We start from the raw sequence: 20,919 nt of genomic DNA on the forward strand, positions 1-20,919 counted from the left end.
AAGTGGAAACTATTTTGCTAGTGGCATCCAAAGGCGTTATTTATTTAACAGTGTCATTAACCCCGTCATTAGATCTCAGTCCTAAATTTCACTTAAATAAAACCCTAACAAACTGGGATGTGTTTCCTAAAAGCAAGCACCAAAACAAACCATTGGCACCAGTAAGAATATGATTTATGATTAAAATGTTTTTAGAAAATGCATCCCTGGTCTTTCATATTATTATAAATGTGTCAAAAAAATGAACTGTTTTTGCTTGTTTATTTCAAAAGCCGTGTATTATAAAATGAAATTGATTACACCACTTTTGCATTTCATCGGTTTAAAAATGCATTTATGTTTTACATGTACAGTTCCCTGTACAATGGTTCCTTATACTACATTCATATTTTTTATAATTGTTGTTTTTATTTCTTGGCTTTAGTGTTCTCATCTAGTCATCTCAAGACTCAAACCTCTCCTCCATCACAATGGCAGCGGTAAGAAAAGTATTTCAAATATGAAGAGACACAATGTTAGTCATTTTTTTCATGTCTGAAACATTGATGCGTTTAGTCTCTCTTCTATATAATTCAAAGGCAATTCAGTTGAAATTAATTGTATCAATATTGTATCAATATCAAATATTTGTAATCAAATAAAAGCATTTTCCTGTGCCAGTCAAAAGTCTGTATCTTGTAAACCTTTTGATATAAAGGCTACCGCATAAATGCTTGAAATTAGAATTTGTGAATTTTGGAACTCAACTCAACAGTTTAAACTTAGGTTTTGCACTTGTTAAATCTGTCTAAAGGTGATGCTATCTCTTCTTTTGCTGTAGTTGGGCGACCGTGGAACCGTGACTGAGGCATCAGGCTTCAACCCAGAGGAAGATGCCCAGAAACTTTACAATGCTATGAAAGGAACTGGTAAGTGATTGACAAATCAGAACCGGGCTTCAAGATGAGCGTATTTACACGATCCATTTTGTTTGGCCATTTGAATAAAATCAGAATAATCACCTGGTTTCACTTTGAAAGTGTTTTATCAGGTAGATCAGTGAACTAAATCTCTTCATATCCAGTTAAAACTGCAAGCTGTGCTCCGCACTGACACCTGTGTGTTTAGCTGGGCTCTCGACCAATGCAGAGCAGAGGATGACTCTTTGGCATTTGTCCTGTAACCGAAAAGGTTTTTCCTCATTGTTGTAGACTTGAGCTTGGCATGATGTTGAGAATGCAGATTTCTAGATAAATGGAGTTCAGCTGATTTCAGCATGAGTTGCATTACGGAACACGACTTGCTCTCACACTGTAGCTGTTTGACAAAGGCTTGCTTGTTGGCCTTGAGTGAGTTGTAAGTAACATGCAGTTTAACACTTTAAATAACAGTGAACTTGTGATTCGGAAAGTGTCAAAATTGTCCATGCAGTGAAAGAAAATGAAGCAATCTCTTGCCATTTTACTATCAAGCATGTACAGGGTGAGACTTTTAGGGTAATGTGCTATTTGGTACTTTAAATTACAAGAAGTTGTTAATTCCGAAAGTGTCAAAAATGTAAATGCAGATATGAAATTGAAAACCGCCATCATTTACTCAACCTCAAGTCATTCCAAACCCGCAACACTTTCTTTTTTTCCTCCATGAAACCGGGGAGAAATTCTGCAGAATATAGAATTCACACACACAAAAAGAGATCTAAGAAACTCTATACTGTTTGAAATTTAGCAGTTAGTAAGATAAAAAAAAATAAAATAAATTTACTTTTATTCAGTCGAGGACACAAAGTTGATAATTTACAGTAAAGATATTTATAATGTTACAAAAGTTTTATATTTTAAATAAATGCTGCTCTTTTGTTTCTACAAAAATGTTAAGCAGCACAAGTGATTTCAACATTGATATTAATAAGAAATGTTTCTAAAATTACGTTTTAAAATGAATTTTAATGAAAATTAAAATGTGGTACATTAAATTATAATTTTTTTCACAATTTTAGTTTCTCCTGTATTTTTTCAGAGTTTCAACAATATTAAAACATAATTTATTATATATGTAATATTTATTATACCATATCAGATATGGTGAGATTGGGGTGATTGAGAAATGAGCGACACCTGCTCGACCCACCGGTCTCGAGTCCCACGGAGGAGATGGAAGGATACAAAACAGGAGTGACGACAGTGAAGGATGAGAGAGGAGCAGGCCTGGGTTTTATTTTATGTTTTGATTTTGTTTGGGTGCATCAGTCGTCCGTGAGGGGCTGCCGCGCTGTTTTGTGTTTATTTTGTAATTAAAGATTCAGTTTGATTGTCCACCGGTTCCCGCCTCCTTCTTCCCGATAATTATGAAGTTTTAATGCGTTACATATACATTTTGTAGCACGTTAAAAAATACAATATCCATTAAGGATGCGTTTTGGAGATAACCAAAGGTTCAGAGAATGCGGTTATCAGCTGATGCTGGTAATCTCAAAATGGTAAAAAAAAAAAAAAAAGGAAAAAATTGACATAAGGCTTACTAAATGTTGTCTACAATTGAATTTTTTTAATTTCATGCCTTACCCACAACTGAATGAATTCCAGGTACCAATGAGGCGACTATCATCGAGATCCTCGCCCATCGCACTATTGCACAAAGGCAGAAAATCAAGGAGTCTTTCAAACAGAGCGTGGGAAAGGTAACACACTCAATTTCATTTAACCAACAGTTGCCATTCTCTGAAGTAAGGTCTATAAAACTCAGACCTGTAGCCTATCATTAACAGGTCTCATTTTGGACCAAAACAACACGTCTTCCTGGTCGAAATTAGGGAAGCTTGTAGTCATGTTCTTATCTTTATGGAAGGTCCTAATGGCAGGGAAGGTGTGAGCAACCGTCAGGTTGTATTTACATAAAACATATGGTTCGCAAGGTGATTAGATAACAATGTTGACCATTCTTGATGCTTCTGTAGTCGGTATGAAGATAGACAAAGCAGAGTATGTATCACTGATAAGAGATGGATTTAACTCCAGTCATTAACTCTTCATGTCAGTGTACACAGTGAGGGAACACATTACATCTACAAGCGGTGTCTTTCAGGAGACATCACTGCTTTATGACTATTATCATAACAGAGTATAAAGAATGCAGTATTGACTTTTATTGCACTTCCTTGTGGTTTTCCTCTATTAATCTGTAAACCTCTGTAACTCTGTAAGCCGGTCAGGGAAACCAGAATCAGTAAAAGTCAGGGTCAGGTCTTGCTGGTCATATTAGTGGAAACACTGAGCGACTACAGGGCATTCAGCATAGCAAGAAAGTGTTAATCATTGTGTGGGAAATTCTGGACAGCGTTCAGGACGGCCTCGTGGACACAACATGCCTTCCCCACTCAGACTTACAACAGATATTACAGTTTTGGTCTGCAACCAACACCATTTTCCAACACCAAATCCATTTGTTTCTTCAGTGATATGAGATGTGGAAATGAAGCATGAATGAATCCATCTAAGAAGAAATATTGTACTTTTAAGCTTGATATGCCTATAGTTTGTTTGCTGTTCTTTCACATGTGGTATGGTAAATAACAATTTATTTAAAAATCCCATTCAGGAACTGGTTGACTGCTTGAAGTCAGAGCTAACTGGAAACTTTGAGAAGGTTGTGGTCAGCCTGATGATGCCCGCCCCAGTGTATGACGCGTATGAGCTGAAAAACGCCATCAAGGTTAGTGAGGATCGGGAAACACCCATTTCAGACAGTATTTTACTTGAATGTGCATGGCTTCTGGTGCCAACCACTTCGAGTTGTTTTGGCTGTACAAAAACAGCCCGAGTAAAAAAAAGCCATTGGCTCCTATAAGAAAATAACTTAGGCGCCAAATAATGTTTTTAGATGCCACAGAATAAATGTGTTTGATTTTTTTTATTATTATTATTTTATGTATATTTTTTTTACATTTTAACATTTCAGTCATACTGTCATGTGTTTATGTCTCTTATTTTCTTGACTTTATCAACATTTTAATCCATCTTGTAGATGACGTGGGAACTAAGGTTCACTTAAAGCGGTGCTTGATTGCGATTTCACTTTTTTGACGTTAGTTAGCTTGTAATGTTGAATATAAACAATATCAGTTGCATTGAAGAGCGCCATAAACAAAACTGTATTTATTGTTTGTATTTCGTTATGAATTTTGAATAATTTTAAAGCTGATAGGCAGGTGCGCCTTAAATAATGAAGTCGATGCGAAAAATACGGTATTCAGAATTTGTCCTCTGCATTTAACCCAAGTTCACACACACAGCAGAGAGTAGTGAACACACACACACACACACACACACACACACACTTGCAGCAGTAGGCAGGCATTTTTCCTGCGGCGCCCAGGGAGCTGGATACCTTGATCAAAGGCACCTAATACATATGTATATGTGTATGTATATATGTGTGTGTGTGGTTTTAGTCACCAATCACAATACCTTCAACCTTTCTCCAGGGTGCAGGAACAGAGGAGACATGTCTCATTGACATCCTGGCCTCAAGAACCAATGCTGAGGTGAAGGAAATCATTGCTACTTACAAGAAAGGTACAGATGTGCTACCTCTCAAACTTATCACGGATATGCACTTTTACATTGTGAAAATTATACAGGTCTACCCAAATATTTTCGTTCACTTTTCTTGTGCTAATAATGATGTCATTATCACAGAATATGGCAAGAGTCTCGAGGACGATGTCTGTGGAGACACGTCTGGAATGTTCCAGAGAGTTTTGGTGTCTTTACTCATGGTAAATAAACAAATCACCTGTTATTTGTGGAGAAGATTATTTGCTGCCTTTACTCATGACCTCTTTTTAATTCACTTAAATATCAACAGTGTCCAGCCGGGGCAGGTGTGACATATGAGATGCATATGAGATGTATTGGTTTAGTTTTTCTGCTTTGCTTATAGGCTGGCCGTGACCAGAGCACCAAGGTGGACGAGGCTCAGGCTGTTCAGGATGCAAAGGTGAGGATTTGGCATGGTTAGCTTTTCAGCAGCACATGTTCAAATGTTTTGGTGTAATGGGTTCTGAATACCTTAACCTGGGTCATACTTTGACATTACATGCTTAGCATATCCAGTGTGATTTGGTAATTGTAGTAGTCTTCAGTGTACTGTGACCCCCAATTTCAATTTCAATTATTTTTATAAAATACTTATAAAAACCTATAGTATTCATCATTGTACAACTAGCTAGTTACTTACAGTAAGTGAAGTCTAAAGAGCATGATGTACAATATAATACAGAACATTGTAGCTGATTCACACTGGAACACAGACCACACTGGAAGTGTTTAATTCACTTAAATATCACTTTCTTGCGACTACACTGGTTGTGCTGCATGTTTCTGATTTATTGAAAAAGAATCGACTCACGAGAGTCATTCATTGAGTATTCAAACTAAAGCGGTCGCACTAAATGTCTTTAAGTCTCACATAACAACAGTTATTCATTCAGGAATCAGACTGTTTTCTTTGTGCTGTAGTTTCTGATTCATTGAAAACAACCAGCAGATGCAAGTTATTTATTTGAGAATCGTACCACACTGGTCACACTGTATTTTTGATTTATTGAAAATAACCATCTCATAAGAATAGTTATCTTGAGAATCGGACTACACTGGTCATGCTGTATGTGTGTATGTATATATATATAAGAGTTAGATCAGAGTTGTTCACTGTGGGATACGACTGGCCACTCTGAATGTTTTTGATTCATTAAAAAGAACCGGCTTGTAAGATTCTCTATGGAATCCAACTACACTGGCTGCAAAACAAAAAGCACTCTTATGGTGCCTTTCTTTACATTAAATCTTGTTTGTATGTTATCTAATGTAGTGATTTATTTTTATGCGTGGCTAATGTGTTTAAATTAAAATTGGGCATCTGTAAATTCTTTGCATTTACTATTCTTTAATGGACGTGTTTCATATTCAGTGTCAGCGAACTGCATGTGGCCTTCAGCCTTAGCTACACAACAGTCATGCTGATCTTACTAATCATTAACAGTATAAAGGGAAATTGTTTCTTATTCAACAGGACATCTATGAGGCAGGCGAAGCTCGCTGGGGAACAGATGAGGTCAAGTTCCTAACTGTACTGTGTGTGAGGAACCGAAATCACTTACTCCGAGGTATCTGTTCATGCCAAATAATAACCGCAATACTCCTTACCACTTCTGTGTTCATTCTAGGAAGCAGCACTGTGTGAAAATTATCTTATAGGACAGTGGTTCCCAATCCTGGTCCTGGAGAACCCCCAACACTGCACATTTTAGATGTCTCCCTGTTCAAACACACCTGATTCAACTCATTAAAGAAGACTCCAAGACCTCAAATGTGTGTGTCAGATAACAGAGACACCAAAAGCGTGCAGTTTTGGGGTTCTCCTCCAGGACCAAGATTGGGAACCACTGCTAGTACAGAACAATGAAGTAGGCTCATGAATTCCACCTTGTGGTCACTGGATGTAAATAAAGTTGGTTGGAATAGATGTAGGCCTACTTCTCATACTGTTCAGTTAAATTGTGTAGTACAGTGTTATTTTACTAATATTTATATACTAATATAGGTTTTATTTTACTTTTTCAGTTTAGTTTCAATTTAATTTGAGTAATTTTGTTATGTGCTTTAATCATTTGTTTGGTTTAATATATATATATATATATATATATATATATATATATATGGATTAATTAATGTGCATGGTTATATTTTTCTGCTCCTTCACTCATTTTATTTAAAAATGCAAAATTAACATTATTCAGCTATTTATTTTAACTACATGGTGTTAACTGAATTAAACAAAGCAATGTGAGATCATGTGACAACTATAGTGTTTGAAACTTTGCATATTGCATGCTGTTTTAAGTAGTATTAAATCCAACCCATTCTCAACCATTTGTCTTTTCCCAGTGTTTCAGGAGTATCAGAAGATTTCTGGAAGGGACATTGAGGACAGCATAAAGCGAGAGATGTCTGGCTGCCTGGAGGATGTATTTCTGGCAATAGGTCTGTCGTGAGTAATATTTAAATTATCTTCACACATTTTCAATTGCATACTAGGACCTAAAAAGCTTCTCTTTAACCTTTGCAGTTAAATGCCTGAAAAGCAAGCCAGAATTTTTTGCTGAAAGGCTCTACAAGTCAATGAAGGTAAATGGAAACACCATCTAATGTGATATTTGTACACATTAGAGATATGACCAGTACAAAAGTCATAATTTCTCTTGTTTCTCGGCTCTTAGGGTTTAGGCACCACAGATAGCGTGCTGATCAGGATCATGGTGGCTCGTGCCGAGATCGATATGCTGGACATCAAAGCAGAGTTCCTGAGGATGTATGGAAAGACCCTTCATTCCTTTATAAAGGTGGGACACAGTTGTTTCACTGAGAATATGTGACTAAACACAACATTCAAAAACCATTTAAAACATATTACAAATACTCTTAACACAAACCTCAGAAATGAAGCAAAGCCAAACTTTTAAAGGAATAGTTCACCCAAAAAGGAAAATTTACTAAAAACGGACTCATTTGCTTATTCAGTATGTAAATGAGTTTCATCAAAACAAATTTGGATAGATTTAGCATTCCATCACTTGTTCAGCAAAAAATCCTCTGCAGTGAATGGGTGCCGTCAGAATAAGAGTCCAAACGGATAAAAACAACACAGTAATCCACACCAATACAGACCATCAGTTAATGCCTTGAGAAGTGAAAAATTGTGTGTTTGTACAAGTACATCATTAGGATGTTTGATCTAGTTTAAACCAGTTTTAGCCAATATACGAGTCCATAATCCATAATCCATTGTCTGTTGTTCTCTCACATCAAAATCCACCAAGATAAGTGTTTAGAACTAAGTGTTTTCACTTTTAAACTATGCTTGATCTGTGCATAGTTTTCTCCTGATTCAGACTAGATTACTTTTTCACTGGAGAAAACCATTTTATGTATCCGAGAACTTATTTAGCTGGATACAATGATCTAAAGTTAAAGGAGTCATACCCTCGTATTACCTTGGATACCTACTGCTGTATTATAGTCTTTCAGGCCCTTCTAAAAAAGAAAAGTGGAAAAAAAATAAACACAGAGCTCCTCAGACCCTTATTTCTGTAGGCATTATTGTCTCGCGAGATCTGATGCGATATTTTGGCTGTCGTGGACGGTCATTATAATAATGCAAATGAGGGGCGCGTTGATTGGTTGCAGGAAGGGGGGGGGGGGTTGACAACGCAGGTAACGCTTTAGCATATCATTACAAACTGACATCATGGCGCAAGTTGTGAATGAACGCGACCGGCTTCCCGGCCAGTGTATAAGTATGAGGCGCCGTTTAGGGCTTAAATCAAACTTCATTCACGCACACATATGAAACACGCTTGCATATAAACTAAGTGGTCACACATACATGTATATGAACTCACGCACATAACGTTACTCATATGAGACACGAGCACAGCACACACACACAAATATAAGACGAGCACAGCAAACACACACAAACTAGACGGCGCCTCATATGTAAGCGTTAGGCAACAAATAAACAATAACCGAATTCATGATGATCTCAGTCATTTGTTTTGTGCAAAGTACGTTAGCAGCCATTCCCCATACCTCGAAGCTAATACTCCTGCCAGTGTTGTGCCTGGACGCGTTCATTGAACGATAGTTCATGAACTCGTTCATATTTTGGGCGAACATGACTTGTACGTACCGCATTACTGCCTGATGAACGTTACTGTGAAGTCGTTCATTCTGGAGTCTGTGAACGCCACGCTCTCTCTCAGTTTAACTTCGTTCAGTAGGATGCCAGATTTCTATAAAGCCTTCTAGGCGAAAACACACCTAAAAACCACCGTAAAACCGGCCTTAATATGTAGCGGAAAAAACACCCAATCTGGCAACACCAGACTCTCTTGTTCAAACGCGTTCATCAAAATGAACAAATCTTTTTTCGAGTCATTTTGTTCACTTAAAGGCAGGGTAGGTAATACATGTATAAACAACTTTCTTCCAAATTTGTTTAAACTTTCTATATATATCAATGCATAATTAAAATGTAAGTACTCTGATAAAAAGAGTATAAAAATCGAGTGACTTTAGACCGTTTAATCTGTATTAAACACAGCTCATTATTTCCATTTCGGGACGAAACATTGGATTGGCTTAGGCGACTGTCACTCTCTCGCAACCATGGCAACCACCCTTTTGCCACACATGACCTGCCCACTTGCGCGTGCACGTTTGATTTGAGGAAACAGCACGTTTGATTCAACAGGCACGGATCCTAGGAATACCAAAACAATGGCAGAGAAACAGCAAGCAAAATTCACAGTACCAGCCTATGCAGTTAGTGAAGGCAAACCAGGCAAAAAAAGGAAGACAGTAACAGTACAAGAAAAGGCAATGAAATAAAGAAATAAAACGCGAGTTTATATCAGCGTGGCTTTCCAGCGATGGCGAGAACTGAGGGAACTCAAGGGGCTGAAAAGTGACTCCTTGATGGCTTTATTTCTGCTGGACAGGTAAATCTTTCTTTTTGTATTTTGATCATACATATTTTTTTCATGAAGCATGTGTCATTAGCACACGTAGCTGCGTAACATAGCTAACATAACATTACTTAGCGAGCCGTAGTAGAGGCTTTGGAAGGAGCCCAGAAGGGAGGGGGTGCAGTGAATGGAAATAATGAGCTGTCTTTAAAACAGTCGTGAGAGGTCTACAGTCACCCGATTTTTATACTTTCTTTTTCAGAGTACTTACATTTTAATTATGTATTGATATATAAATATAGTTTAAACAAATTTGGAAAAAAAGTTTTTTATAAAATTTTTTACCTACCCTGCCTTTAAGGGGCTTTAAATGTTACTATTAACTGGCAAATTCCCCGAACACATCAACCTACGCAATCTTGATCATATTCTGAATTAAGAAATCATTATAATGCAGTCAAAAGTCCGTTTTTGCAGTCAGTTTACAGGGAACATAAATAATTACTTCACCACGAGTCTTTCGTTTATTTGTCTAGTGACAGACGCAATAGCAGCATACAATAGCCGCATTAGCAGTTAGATGCTGTTTGTTACACACAGTAGAGCAATTAAAACACAGTCTTACCGTTTCAATTGCAGACAATTTTGTTGGAATGGCTCTTTTCCCAAGCTTCGATGCCAACTTCGCCTGATATTGCCCGAAATTTGTGAAGGATTTCGGCGTACAATGTTTAGCACAAACACGTAACGATAAACCAGTGGAAGGGTTGAAGGAACCGCGTCATTAAAAATGAATTTAATCCACTGGTCTCTAATAGCTAGGTCCGTTCTTGGTAGAGAAAACACATTTACATGTTGATTCTGGCAGTCAACCACAGAGCAACTCACGTGTGCACTAGTTCCAGCGTCTTTCTCGACTGAATATGAGGGGGAGAGGGGAAGGGCGAGCTTCCTGCTGCGGTGTCCATATATGGCATATCCTGCCCCGTCTTGACGTCAAGACGGGGAAGAAATCAAAATCTCGTATTTGAGTGCACGTGCACGTGGGCTATTTTACAAACCCTGAGGTAAACAAACGCTTCACTTTTAAATATCGGCTTCCCGGCCAGTGTATAATCGTTAGGCAATCATAACATACATTGATTCTCGTGGAAAAGTGCAAATTGTGGGTCATGACTCCTTTAAGAACATCTCTGTGGATTCATTTCTTACAAACACGCAGCTTTTCACTTCACAAGATGTGTGAATTACTTGTAGATTGTTTTTATCAGCTGTTCTGATTCGTTTTGACGGCACCCATTCACTGCAGAGGATCAATTGGTGATGTAATGATATGTTTCGAAATCTGTTCTGATGAAGAAACCAACTCCTCTACACCTTGGATGGCATGGGGGTAGATACATTTTTAAAAAAGTTAAATTTTTGGGTGAATAATTACATTTATTTAAATTAATTTTGCAAAGCAAAAGCACTTCTAAAGGCAATACTAACATTTAACCCATCATGAAACTCTGTTCTGGTTGTGTATTAGGGTGACACATCGGGCGATTACAGTAAGATCCTGTTGGAGCTGTGCGGAGGAGAAAAGTAACTCGTTTGCCGTGTTCATTAGCGTGAAACGCTGTCTCTCACACCAAGTCTACTGCATTTCAAACACATTCCCTGTTTGTAATACCCATTAAAACCAAACAGTGTTGTTTTAAACGAGACCCATGTTTTATTTTGTTTTGTGTTTATTGCCTTGGAATTTATGGGAGTCCTTTATAGATTGGTGTTTCAAATAAATAAAAGGAGAAAAGAACAGCCTGCATTGACTGTATTGATCTGTTGTTGTCTCGTTTAATTTTTTAATCTCCGTACACTCACTGAGGTCAATTTTTTTAAATTACTCTGAGTATAATTTGTTTAATGTACAACATGTAAATTCTGTCTAATTTTGCTAATTGCTCATGGTTTTTTGCATATCAGCATAGTTTCTCTGTTTTTCTAGATTACAGGTTTCACAGACCATGTGCTTCAATTTAATCAAGTGCAACATATTAATCACATGAGTGAATGTGGCATCTGTCAGAATTATGGGGAAAATGACTGACCAAAAAAAGTGCATTTAAACTTTTACCACTAAGTGGTGCTATGCACGTATTCATGTACACTCCTGTGTAAGTCACAAAGACTTACGTTTGTGGCTTGAGTTATCATACCTTGTATGTCTATTAAAAACAGAGAAATGAAAAGAAAAGAAAAATTCCACGAATAGGGTATATATATATATTTTTTTTTTTCAATAAACTGAGTTAAAGGAGGTGCTTCACCTTTAGTAAATGTTGACTGTCTACAAACTAAATTATAATTTATTTTGAGACATATGTGAATACAGTTTTAAACCCTGATTTGCCTTTTTTCTGGCAATAAATACTAAAACATAAAAATTACAATTTTAATAACTTAAAGTTTTATTTATTTGAAGACATATATTTTTTCTTGCTTTGTTAGTTTACAATAAACCTACTAAAATGACAAAAACACCATAAAATCACAAAATATTAATAGAAATGCTTGCTGCATGACTTGTATGTTCCAATACAGAGAGAATCGTATTCATGAAAAAAGGCTGATAGAGAACAAGCATCAAGGTTTTTGCATAAAGATGCAAAACAAAGATGCGCCCACATGGGCAGCGATGTCTTAGACAAATGAAAGCCTTTTTTTAATCGCCTGTGCAATGGAACACAATATCTCTGTTAACCCACTAAACTGTCTGACAGCAATGGTTTAAATTCCAGAAACAAAAAAATCCAGACAGGGAACGGTTTGTAAATCTCAACATTCAGCAAGCGGCCCGGAGCACTCTGGGATCACGGGAACGAGTGTTACACAGCAACTATGACAGAAAGCGCTCTCTCTTTCCTGAGCTAATGGTGGCCCACAGCATAAATAAATCTCAGCCACTTGAGGCCATGCAATTGTCACCATGATTTTGTTGTTTTTCCCTCGTGTGTCAGTTTGCAAGAAAGTTTCAGAATTTTTTAAAAGGTTGCTGCTTTTTTACCGCTATCATCGGAGAACCAGAGAAACGAACACACTCTGTTTATGTGTGTGAAATTGTACGCAATGTACTTCCCCTGAGGCTTACAGTCCATCAATGTCAGGCTAGAGTGCAGTACAGCCATCACATAAATTAAAAACACACCAAATCAAAGAAAACAGCAAATGAAGCTCCCAGAAACCTTTAACACTTTCACTATTCACTATTCACGTTTGTTGTACGATTTACTCACCTTGAACAAATTAAGACAATTTCAGTATAGTGTTATTAACATGGACATCCTGACATCTGTCATTCTAATATTTTTCCTATTAAACAGTCTGTCATTTTCAGCAGCAAGCGAACATCATGAGATGTTGTGAAACTTTGTCAAGCTTGGCTTGAGCTGCCAGAGGGAAGCAAATGAATGATGGCTAATCTGACTAACAGAACTGCATTGTAGCATGACCGTCTATACGCTGTGAATTCAGTGTAAACAAAACCAGAACTAAAATGCAACAACAAAGGAAACAAGCAACGCTCTACAAATTAATTGTAATAGGGTCAGGGCAATGTGTTGGCTGATCCAAGAGCATGGAACATACATTTCAGAAATACAAAACAACCTCCACAAAAGACATCCTTTTGCATAAATGATGCAAACCATTTTTAAATGATACTAACCTAATTATATAGTGAACAATTATTTAGTACATTAGTAAGTCAGTTGTACATTTTGAAAGCTATGTGCCCATTCTGTAGAAGTTCTTTGTAAAGGCCAAAAGTTATACCACAGGAAGCTGACAATACGGTGCCCACCACAAACCACACGTCCTGCATCCTTCTGAACATTTTGTTCACATCAATATTTAGAGACGTGGGAAGGTGCACAGAGAACGACTGCACGATGATGGAAGATTAGAGTTAACTTGCTGACAAGCATAAATTATTGAAGATGATTTGAGAGAGGAAGAACCTTTCTGGGTAAGCTGTCTGAAATTGCTTTACTACTGCATAAAGGGATCAAATTTTCCATGTCGATTTCTTTCATTTCAACACGGATGTAACAATTAAATGACTTTAGCAAAAAGTGATGCATAATGGGTCAGGAGGTGGTTTGAGGTCATCTCAAATGATAAGACATCTGAGTAAGCCAGCTGAATTTTTTTATTACTTTATAAAGGCATCAAACATTCCACATGGGTTGGTTTCATTTTAACAAAATATTATTTTAAAAATACTCTGTACACCGCTTCTTTTTTGTGTGTGTTTGTGAAGCATAAAATAGCTGTAAATCAAGAAAAGAATACAATAAAACAATGGCACAAATAATGCTGTTATTTTTTTTCATTTTGTTATGTAAGTATGTGTTTGGTTGTAGCGGCTGCAGCTTTGTTTTTGTGAAGTCATTTTGCATAAAAGCAGATTAGATTAAATGTCAACAATGAAAGCAGCTGCATATCATTTAAATACTACAATAAAATCATTAATATATATTATATATATAAAATGTATAAAGCACAAATAATGCATTGTGGGTCAGTAGGACTTATATGATCGTTTGATATGACAAAAAGTCTGGGTAAGCTAGCTGAAAGTGTTTTATTACATCATAAAGCAAACATTTTCAATGTCAGTGTTTCATTTCAGTACAGTATTTTGAAATAATAGCAGCTTTGTTTTTGTGATGTTGATGCCTAGTGATAGTGATTAGTGATAATTAAATGCCATCAGCAATAATGGAAATAGCTGAAATTATCAAGAGAACCATATAATAAAAAATTATAAAAAATATGTTACAAATAATGTATTACGGGTCAGGAGGAGGTATTTGATCATCTCAAAGGTAAGTGGGCTAAAACTTGCTTTTTACACCACAAAGGCATCAAACATTCCACATCGGTCAGCACCTAAATAAATATATTGAGTACCCAGCAACAGCTTTATTTTTGTGAAGTTATACGTATATGCAGATTAGTCCATTAACAATTAGCAACATCAGGAAACAAGTTGTAAATATCAATAAAATAGTACAAATAAACCATGCCACATAAAAAGTTTAATGGGTCAGAAGGAGTTATGCAATCTTAGGAGAAGTTATGTGACATTAAAAAGTCTCTCATGACGCTATACGTCAAACAACTGTTCTCTTACCCACCGAATGCTCCTCCTCCTTGTGCATGAAAACAAATAAAGTCTTGCCCAGTTAGTTAACTTACAGACTGCAAGTTTGCATGCAATTATCTCTCATGTCTGAAAAGCCTATGAACTTTCGAAATGAGTGAGTCGCTGATATCTCCTTCTCGCTGGTGGAAAAGTTCTGTCATTGTTCTTCAACGTGAAGTCACCTGGAACCTGTTTCTTGCAGGGCATTAACCCAGCATGCAGAGTTATTTAGCTGTACTTAGGAATTGACCAGTCCTGTGTCAATTTCTTTTCTTTTTTTTTTGCTGAAAGATTCCTCTCAGGATGGAGGCCAACAACTCCAGCCTGGTTGATGAAGCACAGCCCCTGTTCATTCTTCCTCTGGCGCTGGTCATCTTCCTCACAATGTTTGGGAACCTGCTGGTCATCTTGGCTATTGTTCGCACCCCTCTGCTCCACACCACCACCAATGTCTTCATCATCTCCCTGGCCTTTGCGGATCTCATCATGGGTTGTGTGGTCCAGCCTTTGGGCGCCAGCATGATGGTGAGCGGGAAATGGCTTTTAGGGGACAAGTTATGTGACTTGTGGACGTCCGTGGACGTGCTTTGTGTCACGGCTAGCATAGACACGTTGTGTGTCATTGCCGTTGAGCGCTATTTTGTGGTCACAAGACCTTTTGGGCATAAGGAACTGCTTGGTAAGCGCAGAGCTGGCTATATCGTCTGCACGGTGTGGATAGTGGCATCCCTAGTTTCCTTCGTGCCAATCATGAACCATTTTTCCCGTGCAGAATATGATGCGGCAATAAATTGTTATAATGAATCAGAATGCTGTGATTTCCATACTAACAAGCCCTACACCATCTTCTCCTCAGGGGTGTCCTTCTATGTGCCCCTCGTTATTATGGTGTTTGTGTATGGGAAGGTGTTCATCATCGCGACCAGACAGTTGAAACTCATTGTCAAGAACAGACTCCGCTTTCTGAACACATGCACAGAAGACTCTTGTGAAAGTTCGTTGCGTAATTTACGCCGGAGGTCAACGAGGCATGTTGTAAAAGAACACAAGGCGGTCAAAACGCTGGGGATTATTATGGGCACCTTCATTCTCTGTTGGCTGCCCTTCTTTTTCTTCCAAATCATCAAAGTTTTTAATCCCGAAGTGCTGTCGAAGGAAGTGTTCCTCCTGTTGAACTGGCTCGGTTACACCAATTCAGGCCTGAACCCAATCATCTACTGCCACAGTCCCGAGTACCGCACCGCATTCCTCAATCTTCTAGGATACAAAAAACTCAAGCGGTTACATTACGACACAGCGCACAAACATCTATGGACCCTCAGCTCATTCATCCAAAGCAACGGTTCTGTAAATATGGATTGCTTAGGTCACGAAGCTCCATCTGCCAAGGGTGGGAACGTTTGCTCAGACATGTGTACAGTTTTCAAAGAAGAAGAGGTGGAAACTCAGCCTCACAATGACTCAAACGCGGCACAGATCAATGTAGCAGAGATGTCAAAGGTAAGAGAGTTTTTAATGTGAATGATGTCTCGAACCGTGCAAGCTGGTGAGGTGTGGTGTGCTATTATTTATCTAAGTGATTGGACTTTCACCTTAAGGATGATCAAATGATTGAAAGAAAAAAATCCCATTAACATCGAAACCACCAAAAAGTCCTAGCAACTGCATACCAACATTCTAAAAACAATCCACATAGCTATGCCTTGGCATCCGTTCACAAAACCTAGCATAATGGCATTGACCTATGAAACAGCACTCAAATTTTCTTCAGAAAATCCTTTACATTTACTTATTTAGCACCTTATTTGGCACTTATTTAGTTGGCATTTATATTTTCACTGTACTAAAGCAAAAATCTAAAAAATTATCTGGAAATTATGATTTTTACACTAACCTCACACTAATCATTGGTCCTTTGGGGTCCATGGACCACAGTTTGAAAACCATTTAATTTTTCCAGATAATTCCAGATAATCATTTTTTGACACATTTATCTTTTAGAGGTGCTTTATAGCAGAGTTGATCTTTGCTTGCAACTTTAAATCATTATTTTCCTGTTTATCCCTGTAAAGTTGCTTTGAATCTATCTGTATTGTATAAAACACATTAGAAGTAAAGGTGACTTAACAGATGCTATTATCCAAAGTGCAGAACACTGCAAGCAATATATCATCATAAGAGCCTACAATACATGCAGTACATAATACAAAATGTCAAGCTAGTGCAAAAATGAAAAGCAGAAAAAAAGAGAAATTGTTTACTAGAGAGGACGACTTATATAAAGTACATTCATTTGTGGTTGTGGTTAAGTGCTTGCATTTCCTTTAGACCACCTAAACAAATCAGTATATGGTCTTTAATTTTTAAAAGTAATTAGATGACACTAAAAGTAAAAAAAAAAAACTCTAACAATCAGGATTTTCTCTGAGAAAGCCACATTTGAGAAACTCCCACGCCTACCGTTTCCTTGTGGGTGGTAAATGTGGTCAGTCAGCTTATCAAGATCACATTCAGTTTGAAGCATTTCTTCCTGTTCGATGAATGACACTGACCCTAAATAATACAGGAACTAATGCCTGTGAATCGAACAATAAGTTAAGTCTAATTAATTCAAATTAAAAATGAATAAATAAGAAATTACAAATTCTACATTTTAGCATTCTTTCCATGTACCATTCATTATCCTGGATCTGGAGTGCACGGGACGATGATTGCACAAACTAGGACATAAATCGACCTGTTCCTCTCCAACAGAGAAGGAGAGGAGTGACCTCGCCACTAAAACACATGCAGTACTGGATTACACCTTCATTTTGTCAAGATGTGGCCCATTTTACTCCTAGACGTGAGAGATATTAAGCTAGATTAAACCTCTAATTATTTACCTCATCTTTTAAAATACTTTCAGGTGATATCAGACCCTTAAAACTGATTAGCATTGCACAACCAATCAGTTCCAACATGTACCTCAAGTGACTGAAATGAGTCAGCTCAGCAGAGATTACCCAAAGTGTGTTTTGTGAGAGGCCTTGAGTTCAGGTTGAGCTCATACTAGATACGTGTTGTATTTGATTATACACCTAAACATTTTCATCATGTCCTCATTTAAGTGTTTGGTTACATAAAAACAAGAATAATAAACAACATTTCTGTGTTTTCTGCAGAAAAATGTGCGATTACCGCGACTAAGATATCCAAGGATAAAATGTTAAACAACCATTTAAAATGTGGTGCGAAAGCTTTTTTGTTTTCTCAGATGACGTCTCTTTAGAGCAGGGGTTGGCAACGTCAGTTCTGGAATGCCAATGTCCTGCAGAGATTATCTCAAACCCTGAAAGAGTAGTATTCCTGAAGACCTTGATTAACTTGTTCAGGCGTATTTGATTAGGGTTAGAGCTAAACTCTGCAGGAGAGCGGCACGCCAGGACCGACGTTGCCTATCCCTGCTTTAGAGCATGCACAAGCAATTCCTATTTACAGCAGCGAGTGTGAACTGTGAACCCTGATTTGCAAATGTCAGTCAAGATCCACAAAACAGCCTCGCTCATGAGTCAGTAGTTTGTGAATCGTTCAAGGCTGCATTTTACAAAAGTACCATTATCCTAGTTGATCCTATAGAGAGACGACTGCACAGTTACCGAGTTACCAAATCGAATCAAATCCCATAAGCCATATCTGAATGCGAAGGAATCTTGAAAAAAGAAATATTGAGACAATAAACATTATTATATTGTTGGATTATTTCAATAATATATCCCACAAAAATATGATGCAGCAAAACTGGTTTCAACATTGATAAAAGGAAATCAGCATATTAGAATGATTTCTGAAGGATCAGGTGACACTGAAGACACATCACAGGAATAAATTACGTTTAAATACTGCTGTTTTACTGTATTTTTGTTCAAATTGATGAAGCCCTGGTAAGCAGCATATGTATAAGTATATAAAAATCTATGGATATTTGTTAACACTTTTTCATCCACCCATCAAAAATTCCAATCACGTAGAAATGAGATATCACAAAACCATCACATGTCTCTTTAAATCCCTAACCCTAGGAATGGCTTAGCAAGCACTGCCAATTAAATTAAGTGAAAACTAAGTGAGCTGTACAGTACACACGAAGCAATATCTGTCATAATCGTTCTGGTCTGGATCAGAATTATGGTTCAGTTTGTGGTTGTTTTAATCAAGAACATACATCTTATGCCACAGGGGATTAGACACTCTAGTGTACGTGAATCACATGTACTAATGATGATTGAAAAGAACACTTTGAGACACTACAGACGCAAACACATCTGAGAAACATTTCAGCATAATCCAGCTGATGTCACTCAAGACGTGCGATGAGAGAAAAATACATATTGTGCAAAAACAACGCACTGATACATGTACCAAAGCACACAGGAACACAAACACTAGCTGTCTGTTTTTTTCCAGTTCAAACGTCTAATGATTTCATAATTATTTTCCTCCCACAGGGCCACTGAAGATGGGAAACAGATCCTTTGCTTTTCATGAGAATTAACTGTTCCCGAACGTCATGTTTTTCAACTGGACCTTGATTGTTTTACATTTAAACCATGTGCACCGGCAAAACAGCCAAATCCTTAGGTAAAGAGCAGCAAAGTGGAAAAATGATATCGAGAACAAACCGTGACATAAAAATGATCACGCGGTGACAGTTTTTTAAACTTTAAACAGAATGAAACTGGAAACTGAAGTCCTAAACTGTCATCTCTTTACCTCACAAATCATCAAAAACAAACCTGTGTAGATGTTTTTTTCCCATGTTTCCAGTTCTCTTGCCCATTGGATGGAAACATTATCAGAAAAATAATTATGCAGTAGCACATGCACAGCAGTAGTGTTTGTGCTGCTGCCCTTGTGCCATCTAGTTTGTTTTATCTTACAAATCCTCAAAATATCAAAATATAAACTTATGAGATATAAACTAGGAATTCTGCATTTTTGTGTTTCTGCCATAAAAAAGTACTTGTCACTTTTCTTCTCAGTTTATCTCTCAATTGTAAGTTCATATCTCACAATTATGAATTTTTTTTTCAATTGTAAGTTTACATCTTACTATTCCATATATTCCGTCTATTCTTCTCAGAATGCCAACATCTTACAATTCCTTTACATCTTACCATTCCATCTATTCTTCTCAGAATTTCGAGTTTATTTCTCACAATTCTGACCCTCTTGCAATTTTAACCAAACGTCTGAATTATGAGATGTAATATCAGAATTGCGAGAAAATAGTCAGCATCAGAGACTTTCTTGCAATTCCGAGTTTACAGTCTGCACTTTTGAGTGTATATCTTGCAATTCTGACTTTATTTCTCAGAATTCTGAGTTAACATCACACAATTAAATTTTTCTCAGAATTCTGAGATTACATCTCACAATGCTGTTTTTTGTTTTTTTGCCACAGCATTTTTTTTTTTTTATCTAACAGTTTTGGGGTGCGTTTCCCGAAACCATAGTTGCTAACCTGTTAGCAACTTGCTTAGTTGGCAATTGGAAATTGCATTGCAACCAACAAAGTTGCTAACTTAGTTAGCAACTATGGTTTTGGGAAACGCACCCCTGAACAATTGAAAGTTTACATCTTACAATTCCATCTTTTCTTCATAATAGTGAGTTTATATAATCACAATTTTGACTGAAATTATGAGCTATAATATCAGAATTGCAAGAAAAATAGTCCAAATTGTGAGAATAAACACTCAATTATCTTTATTATCCCATGGCAGAAACAAGCTAATGAAAAAAAAAAAATCACTGATTTCAAACTGTCTACACAAGTAAACACCTCGAACATTATAATAAATCACCAGAATGCACTTGTGCCACAATTACTGACCAAAAACAGACATATAATTCCATAACCCCGCCCCCCCCCCCCCCCCCCAGACACACACACCAAATATTCTAATTATATAGTAGTTTTTTTTTTATTCACCTCACATCACAAGGTGTGGTAAAGCATTAATTGTGGACAGTACAAAGCTCTGGAGTGGATCGACATGATATTTCGCTGGCTGTTTTGTGTCACATATATAAGCAACCTTCTATTCATCTGTTACTTTTATCTTTGTGAGAAAAAAAACTTGTCCTGAAAATTGAAACAGAATGAATAAATGCATGCACTTTGTAATATATTTATAACAAAAAAGACAAAAAAAACAGCTACTACATGTTCCAAGTA

General features: G+C 37.1%; 2 protein-coding genes across 2 annotated transcripts; both read left to right on the top strand.

The window, feature by feature from the left end:
* Positions 1-371: 371 nt before the first annotated feature.
* On the top strand, positions 372-11,212 carry anxa4 (annexin A4). The gene is made up of 12 exons (XM_059544944.1): positions 372-479; positions 821-908; positions 2,565-2,659; positions 3,577-3,690; positions 4,463-4,553; positions 4,677-4,756; positions 4,921-4,977; positions 6,052-6,145; positions 6,927-7,022; positions 7,108-7,166; positions 7,259-7,381; positions 11,040-11,212. The coding sequence occupies exons 1-12, from the start codon at positions 471-473 to the stop codon at positions 11,097-11,099; spliced, it is 966 nt and encodes a 321-aa protein (XP_059400927.1). The 5' UTR covers positions 372-470; the 3' UTR covers positions 11,100-11,212.
* Positions 11,213-14,758: 3,546 nt separating this feature from the next.
* adrb3b (adrenoceptor beta 3b) lies at positions 14,759-20,148 on the top strand. The gene is made up of 2 exons (XM_059544907.1): positions 14,759-16,199; positions 19,187-20,148. The coding sequence occupies exons 1-2, from the start codon at positions 15,003-15,005 to the stop codon at positions 19,193-19,195; spliced, it is 1,206 nt and encodes a 401-aa protein (XP_059400890.1). The 5' UTR covers positions 14,759-15,002; the 3' UTR covers positions 19,196-20,148.
* The last annotated feature ends 771 nt before the right edge of the window (positions 20,149-20,919 follow it).

The sequence above is a fragment of the Carassius carassius genome, chromosome 49, assembly GCF_963082965.1.
Source record: "Carassius carassius chromosome 49, fCarCar2.1, whole genome shotgun sequence".
In the NCBI taxonomy this organism is placed as follows: Eukaryota; Metazoa; Chordata; class Actinopteri; order Cypriniformes; family Cyprinidae; genus Carassius; species Carassius carassius.

Coding starts and splice junctions, on each gene's coding strand:
- anxa4 (XM_059544944.1), top strand. Junction 6,146..6,926: donor CCGAAATCACTTACTCCGAG/GTATCTGTTCAT, acceptor GTCTTTTCCCAG/TGTTTCAGGAGTATCAGAAG. Junction 7,382..11,039: donor CCCTTCATTCCTTTATAAAG/GTGGGACACAGT, acceptor GTTGTGTATTAG/GGTGACACATCGGGCGATTA.
- adrb3b (XM_059544907.1), top strand. CDS start 15,003: ATGGAGGCCAACAACTCCAGCCTGGTTGATGAAGCACAGCCCCTGTTC.